Source organism: Lissotriton vulgaris, chromosome 5 (assembly GCF_964263255.1).
Source record: "Lissotriton vulgaris chromosome 5, aLisVul1.2, whole genome shotgun sequence".
Taxonomy (NCBI): Eukaryota; Metazoa; Chordata; class Amphibia; order Caudata; family Salamandridae; genus Lissotriton; species Lissotriton vulgaris.
Window position 1 is genome coordinate 881,100,032 of NC_141693.1, and position 8,830 is coordinate 881,108,861.

At 41.3% G+C, this 8,830-nt stretch overlaps 1 protein-coding gene across 1 annotated transcript; it reads left to right on the forward strand.

The window, feature by feature from the left end:
- The first annotated feature begins 383 nt into the window (after positions 1-383).
- LOC147711740 (uncharacterized) lies at positions 384-1,304 on the forward strand. Its single transcript, XM_086920229.1, has one exon. It carries the CDS (start codon positions 384-386, stop codon positions 1,302-1,304), a length of 921 nt encoding a protein of 306 aa, XP_086776355.1.
- The last annotated feature ends 7,526 nt before the right edge of the window (positions 1,305-8,830 follow it).

The window sequence follows — 8,830 nt, forward strand, 5'->3', positions numbered from 1 at the left end:
TGGATGTTTTTGAAAAAGAACCCCGCCCGCCCTTCTGAACCTGGACACGGCAACATTGTGTCAACGCTGGTTACAAACAACGGACAATCCCTTGGGAAAATATATCTCCAAATCAGTAACGGAGGACAACTTTAGTACGAGCAGAAACGCCTACCCAGTCTTCGCCAGCTGGATTGGTGAGTGCCTGTGTATTCTGTCGTATTCCGTTACTGACGTATGTTTGTGTAATACCGTCGATCACGAGCCACAACATCACAGCGTTTTTGTTCAGAGAGGCTTAAGGCTTGATACACGTTACGTATACCGTTGCGTAAGTGTGTCACCAATGCAAAGCAGGCGGAAGCTCATATTTCCCGCATGTACCTAAAAAAACTGCACTGATAATGGCTTCTAGTAGGAACCAACGGCGGTATGAAGCAGCAAGCCGCATGTTTACCGATCTTGACTCACCCACCTCCAGCAATACCTCTGAGAACGTGAATCAGAGGAGCACTGGCCCTAACAAACAGAACCTTTGGAATGCCTTGTGGAAGCTATTGGTGACAGAACAAAGCAAATGGTGGGAAGCCACCACACTTCAAAAATATATTGAAGTAGACAGAGTACCAAGGGGGTTGAGGATCTACACCACGCCGACCCTCGCAGACCCGGACCCGGATATGGTGGAAGAATGGGCGGGGAACAGTCACGAATGTTCTATGAGAATGCTCAAAATTCTCGTAAAATATGCAAATAAACACTGTGAAAAATTGGCTTCAGAGATTGAGTCCATTACAAACCAGTTAAAAAGCCTTTACGAAAATGAAAAGGACTTTGACAGCGAAATGGCAAAGTTTGAAATTAAGCTTGAAAAACTGGAGAAAGAAATACGTGACAAGAAAGAAAGTAAATTCATACGAGACCGCAATGACTATGAGCGCGGCCAAGTGTTGACCTTTGCCAAAAGATACGATCATTTGCGATCAGTCACCATACAGGAGCCTACACCATCTCCTTCTTCCAACGAAACAAATGCCACAAAAGCAAGGGAGCATGTTGATTCAAGGGAACAAGCTGCAGCCCCAGCTGGGCCAAGCACACTACCACCACAGAATCCTGAGCTTATGAGCCCAAAAGAGAAGATTTTAATGGAGTTCGCTATGGTAGCCCAGGGAAGACTAACTGGGCAAAACAAACCATCCGGAGGAAGAAAAGGACGAGGTCAAGGCGGGAAAGGCGCCGGAAGAAACAACGTGAACATGAACACCAGCAACATATCGAGCCCAGTGGGATCCAGGACAAGGGGCCAAAGGAGAGGAAAATAATGGAGTCTAACACAATCATCAACTTATCTACCAGGGAGCTGAACACGGCTGAGAGAGAGGTACTTTCCTTAGGATTATCCTTCTGCCCCACCTCCTCCTTTGACTATACCCAAAGTCGTATTGATCTCTTTTATTTTACCCGTAAGTTGCGCCTAAAGAAGTGGCATGCCACGAAACTTTCCACTGAGACCCGCGAGTCTAGACAAGTGCCCACCAGTATCACAGGTGAAGATGTGGAAACGCTGCATCTACTCCATGAACTGGAAGGAGACTTGGACACGCTCGATAATCCTATGCTCAATGTAATACCCGATGATGTGGATATTGGTTTGAATTTTAAAAGCGGTTTTAGACCGAAATCTGTGTTTTTACCGCAAATTGCTAACGAATCAATTGATTTCTTTGAAAAAGCGATGGTTAAAGAATTTGATAGATTGTCCAAGTCGAACAACCATGTGAGGCACAATTTAACTAAAGCACAATTTGAGGCTATCAAATCCTTGTGTGATGACAAACAAATTGTCATCAAGAAATCTGATAAAGGGGGAAATATGGTGGTGTTACCCCGTGACATGTATATTAATGAAGGCCTATCCCAGTTAAGTGATTGCACTAAGTATGAGAAAAGCAATAGGGCAATTTATCTTGCCTGCGTCTCCAAATACACGGAACAACTTAATGAATGGAGGGAAAGGAAGCTCATTAGCAAAGAGGAATTTAATTTCATTCTCAATAGACACCCTAAAATGCCCGCCCTCTACCTCCTACCCAAAGTTCATAAAAATATAACTGATCCCCCCGGGAGACCCATTGTATCATCTAGGGGCAGTTGTTGGGAAAACACCTCAAGATATGTGGACTTCTTTTTACAACCTCTGGTCCCTAACTTACCCTCATATCTTAGAGACTCAGGCCATTTCCTTCAGAATATTAATAACATGCCCTGGGACCCTAATTGGCTATTCATGACTCTTGATGTAAATAGCCTTTACACTTGTATTCCCCATCAACAAGGCATTGAGGCATGCAGACACTTCCTCAAAAATCGGTCTATCTCCTACCTTCTCCACACTGAGATGATTCTTGAGATGGCACACATATGCCTCACTAAGAATGTTTTCCTATTTAATGAGACTGTCTACCATCAGCTACTGGGCACGGCGATGGGGACTTGTTTTGCGCCCAGTTTTGCCTGTCTTTACCTGGGACTGTGGGAAGAGAAGGTGGTCTACCAGTCCCCGGCGTTTTCGACCAAGGTGGCTTGTTGGCTACGCTACATAGACGATATTTTTATTGTCTGGAGTGGGAGCCAACAAGAGGCGTTGGATTTTGTTGAAGATCTGAATTCTAATTACCTTAATCTTAGCTTCACTTGCCATACGAATCCCACAGTGATTGAATTCTTGGATGTCAGGGTTGAGAACAAGAATAACACTCTCACCACGACCCTATTCCGCAAAAGTACGGCTGGGAACAGCTTACTGCACGCCTCGAGTTGTCACCCGACCAACCTCATCAATTCTATCCCTGTAGGGGAATTCCTTAGAGCCAAACGAAACTGCTCTAATGAATTAGACTACAACATAGAAGCGAGCCTCATGAGTGAAAGGTTCAAAGAACGAGGGTATGGTCGAAAATGTATAGCCAGGGCTCTGGCCAAGGTAAAAGAAAGAGACAGGATAAGCCTCCTCAGCCCCACTGCACCAGAAAGTCAGCCTAACGAAGGGGTGATCAGTAGATTTATCACTGATTACAACTGTGACTCCAGGGGAGTGAGGAATGCTTTGAGCAAATACTGGAATATTTTAAAACTAGACAAGGACCTAGCCCCAGCAATCTCTGAGCACCCCCAAATCACTTTCAGGAGACCCAAATCCCTGAAAGACCTTCTCTGTTCAACTCTCTTACCCAAAACTGTTAAACAGAGGAACCCGGTACAAGGTTTTTACATTTGTGGCAGGTGCAAAGCCTGTCGCAACAGCAAAAACATTAAGGAAGTGCAACTGTCCAAAGATGCCAGTAAATTCAAAATCACCAAGCATGTAACATGTCTTACCGACCATGTTGTATACGCATTGAAATGCCCCTGCCAGTTGCATTACATCGGCAGCTCCAAACACCAGGCCAAAAAAAGAGTGCTCGAACACATGCAAGCCATAACCAATGGAGATAAGCAATATCCCATTGCTAGGCATTTCGCAACGCACCATAAGAGCAATGCGAACTTGCTATCATTCTGTGTACTGGAGACAGTCCCTTTAAGGGAAAGAGGAGGAGACCGCATAAAGGAAATGAGGAGACTTGAATCTAGACTAATCATCAAGTACAGGACCACCCAACCTAATGGCCATAATTTACATGAGGAGTTAAGTGTGCATTTAGGTTAACTTGTCGGTTTGTCTGTGTATATATCTGCCGTTTTTTAACTAATACTGTTTTCTCTATCACTTTATCACTTATATTACAGTCACTGATTACATATTTCTCACTTTTTGGTTTACAGAGTTGCCTGGTGACCAATTTTGGGAATCTGTCCGATTATTAAGAGCCTCAGATGAGCATGACATGTATGAATGGACTTCGCTGAATTTTGAAACTTTGGAACAAATTTGGTTTTGCCCACTTGGGCGCAATTACAGTATTATAAATATGGCTTTGCATGCTTGAAGATGTTTCGACAGTACGAATGAATGAATTCAAGGCTGTCATAGTGCCCACTGGGGCATAACTACTCACTAAATGATGATTACAATGTTTCCAGCCTTCGGTTGCAATTAATTTCTAATCGGACAACCATTGCACGCAACTTTGTGCGATCATTGTGCCCACTGGGGCTTCATGAGTAGTATCCAATGTGAGCTAATATAATTTATTTATTTTATAGACTGTTAATTAGCAACTTCAATCTCTGTTGCATATGTGCCTTATTGTGTCCATTCTGTTGCACAGCGAGTCTTTGTTTACACCGGACTCAGCCCGTGAATTTACCTGTAGTCTGTTTTCCATGAGTATGAATTCAATACCATGTGACTGTATTTATTCAGCACTTCCTGTTTGGTTTCTGTCTCGTAAAAAAGCAGAATTGACTGCGAAACGCGTCGAGAAAGCCATTGAATAAAAATCACGCTTTGCACTTCCAAGTGGCCCGGATCTCTTTTTCTTTACTGGAGAAGGTTTTGGTTGGATATATATATATATATATATATATATATATATATATATATATATATATATATATATATATATATATATATATATATATATATATATATATATATATATATATATATATATATATATATATATATATTCACTGAAAAAACCATAGGTTATAGACCATATATAGTTAGGGATTAGCATTTAAAAAACCTTATTTTACTCACACAAAACCATTGAAATTCCATATATAGTTAGATGCACTAACTATATATCGCGGACCCGCAATCCACTGCTAATGATGTCACATATTACATCATTCATGACATGGTCAGTGACATCACTGATGACATCACTGATGACATCTCAAATGACATCACTGATGACATCACTGATGACAACACCCAGTGACTGTATGTTTCTGTAAAGTTAAAATATGTCTTACATATTGAAGAATGAGTGGATGTATAAGTGTCTGGATGAAGGATTTAGTAGGTGCATGACTGACTGTATGAGAGAATGATTAAATGTGTCTCACTGAGTGCATGGGTTAGTGATTAAAGTGTCTTAATTTGGCAATCATTATTTATGTTCTTCTGTAAACTGCTGCATGTTTAAATCAGTAGCTATATCAGTAACTATATGGGTTATTGAATGGTTGCCCAAGTATTTGTATGGGAGACTGAGTATGTGTGTGGGTGGCTGGGAGGTGTATAACTCTGTGCATAGATGTGTGAGCAGTTGATTCCCTAGGTGTATGGGTTCAAAAGTGCATGTAGAAACAGCTGTATGGACAGTTGACTGTGTGCATGAGTATATTGGTGAGTGAATGGATATCTCAGTTCTACATGTTAAAGTAAGTACATATGTAAAACACACTCCATGTGAGAGTTGACATATATAAATAACTGAACATAAGAGCCAGTGAATGTGAGAGTGGCTGTATGAATCATTGTGAACTTGTATCAAGGATTGTATAAGAGAGTAAATATGTGTTAGTATATGTTTGAATAAGTAAGGTGTGTATAACTGTATAGTTGAGGAAATGGAGGTGGGATTGATTCTTTGCATGACTGACTAGGTGTGTGGGTAACTCCATGGATGTGTGACAGTCTGTGAGTGCCTGTTTACACTGAGTGTATCTAAGGTTATATTAGAGTCTGAAGATGTATTATCACATAAATGATATCATCAGTGATGTAATCAGTAATGTCAAATGAGATGTCAGTGATGTCATCATTGATGTCATTTGAGATGTCATCAGTGATGTCATCAGTGATGTCATTTGAGATGTCATCAGTGATGTCATCAGTGATGTCACTGACCATGTCATGAATGATGTAATATGTGACATCATTAGCAGTGGATTGCGGGTCCGCGATATATAGTTAGTGCATCTAACTATATATGGAATTTCAATGGTTTTGTGTGAGTAAAATAAGGTTTTTTAAATGCTAATCCCTAACTATATATGGTCTATAACCTATGGTTTTTTCAGTGAATTTTCAAGGTTTTGTAAATGCAAATTCCTAACTATATATGGTCTATAACCTATGGTTTTTTCTGTGAATTTCATTGGTTTTTTAAAAGCTAATATCTATAGCTGTAAAATATATTCTTTATTAAGTGACGTATCACGTAGCCCGTGAGACGCCTCAGGATGCATCGCATAACCGTGACGTATCGTCTCTGCAGCGCAAACCAAACCCAAAACGTAAGCGCGCCAGAACACGCTTAAAGATATATATATATTTTTTTAACCTTAATTAGACAAAATCCACACGTGCACATATCATAAACGTTCAAAAAACACAATATGTCGGACTCCCGTTACGCTGCCGGTTAGCTGCCCGGTTAACGTACCAGGAAGCACCTTTACCGCGAAAAATCGCAATTTTTTTTTTCACCCCCCAGGGAACTTTAATAGCCCCCTCATCAATCCTAGGGGTTCAGTAGGGGTTTGCCTTACCCCTTTCATTCATTTACACCTTTTTTTTTTTCCACCTCTTGTCTCTCGATCCCACAGAGAGACAAGATGGCGGCCGCTCCAGACTGTTTACAATGATAACAGCCAATCAGCTTCTCCTCAGACTCCCGTTACACTGCCGGTTAGCTGCCCGGTTCGTGTACCAAGACGCGTCTCTACGGCGAAAAAAACAGAATTTTTTTTTTTTTCTTTTGGGCCCAGCGTGGCTCTATAATATCCCCTCATCAATCCTAGGGGGTCAGAAGGGGTCTACCTTGCCCCTTTCCTTCATTTCCCCCTTTGTTTTGGCCTCCTCTTGTCTCTCGATCCTACCGAGAGACAAGATGGCGGCCGCTCCGGACTGTTTACAATGTTGACAGCCAATCAGCTACTCGTCAGACTCCCGTTACACTGCCAGTTAGCTTCCCGGTTAGCTGCCCGGTTCGCGTACCAAGACGCGTCTTTACGGCGAAAAAATCGGAATTTTTTTTTTTTTTTTTTTTTGGGCCCAGCGTGACTCTATAATATCCCCTCATCAATCCTAGGGGATCAGAAGGGGTCTACCTTGCCCCCTTTCCTTCATTTCCCCCTTTGTTTTGGCCTCCTCTTGTCTCTCGATCCTACCGAGAGACAAGATGGCGGCCGCACCGGACTGTTTAGAATGTTGACAGACACCGGAGAGCCAATCAGCTTCGCTTCGCAAAGTTCCGATACGCGAAAAGTAAGCGGACCGGAGCGCAGCCCAGAGCGCTGTTACAGATATATATCTTGTTTTAAACGTTAATTTCTCAAAATTCACTGAAGCACATATATTGAGACCTAGCAAAGGCACATCGGGCTAACAGTCCCTACAATTTTGCCAAGTTTCGTGGAAATCCATTCAGCCGTTCGGGCTAAAAGTGAGTCCAACCGCCCTATGGAAATTAACATGGGAAAAATGCGTTTTGGGACCCCCCTTTTTTCTCGGCCCCCCCTTGACGAACCCCCCCAAATTTCCAGGAGCTGCTCAGAAACAAAATGTGCCATTTTCCTGAAAATTTCAGCCAATTCCGTCCACAAACGCCAAAGTTATTAGACATAGAATTTTCAGAAATCCCATAGGGAAAAAATCCTAACTATATATACCTACTGGCTATCGCCAGTAGGTAATATATATATATATATATATATATATATATATATATATATATATATATATATATATATATATAACCTACTGGCGGTCGCCAGTAGGTAGTTATAGTTAGGATTTTTTTCAATGCAAAATCTCAAAATTCTATTGTGAATAACTTTGGCGTCCGTTGACGAGTCTGCCTGAGAATTTCCTCAAATTTGCCTCACGGAGCTCCGGTCCTTCCCTGAAAGTTTGGGGGGGATTCGTCAAGCAGGGGCCGAGATAAAAGGGGGGTCCCAAAATGTGTTTTCCCCATGTTAATTTCCATAGGGCGGTTAAACTCACTTTTAGCCCGAACGGCTGAATGGATTTGCACCAAACTTGGCAAAATTGTAGGGACTGGTAGCCCGATGTGCCTTTGCTATGTCTCAAGATATGTGCTCCAGTGGTTTTTACGAAAATTAACTTTGAAAAAATATATATTGGGCTATATATATGTTAGAGCCCAAATGTAGCCCAATGTAGCCCAATGTAGCCTAATGTAGCCCAATGTAGCCCAAAGATGGCCACCGGAGACAAAAAAAAACAAATGTTGCCCAAATATCAGCCAGATGCCCAACTATAGCCCAATGACAGAATGTCCCAGAGTGTTCTAAAGAACAACTAGAGCGCTAACAGTCTTACTTATGACAAAAGTATGGCACACCTGAAGTCATCTTGATTGGAATAAAGTGTTAACACTTAAAACATTTAATTTGCAAAGGAGCAAAATGAGGGGGTTCAATTTGCCATAGAAAATATAATTAGTGCTGAAGAAAGAAAAATTAGGGCATATTTTGAGTGACTTCTCAAATCCTCTTATATTTCATTGAAAAAATGCTGATATGCAGTCTCCCAAGAAGGCCACCAGAGACAAAAGAGCCCAAATGTAGCCCAAATATCAGCCAGATGTAGTCCAACTATAGCCCAATGACAGAATGTCCCAGAGTGTTCTAAAGAACAACTAGAACGCTAACAGTCTTACTTATGACAAAAGTATGGCACACCCGAATTCATCTTGATTGGAATAAAGTGGTAACACTTAATACATTTAATTTGAAAAGGAACAAAATGAGGGGTTTCATTTTGCCATAGAAATGTTATATATATGTGAGGGACACTGTTGACATCTTTCACGAACTGGTTGTAAATGATCTAAAAAACCTTGAAAAATGTTCCAGTGTAAAACATAAAACGTTTTCTAAGCAGGAAAAGGAGTATTTTGCCTTAATCAAAAAGTTGAAGTCTAAT

What these genes read in the sequence shown, in the direction of transcription:
- LOC147711740 (XM_086920229.1), top strand. Translation starts at nt 384, where the DNA reads ATGGCTTCTAGTAGGAACCAACGGCGGTATGAAGCAGCAAGCCGCATG.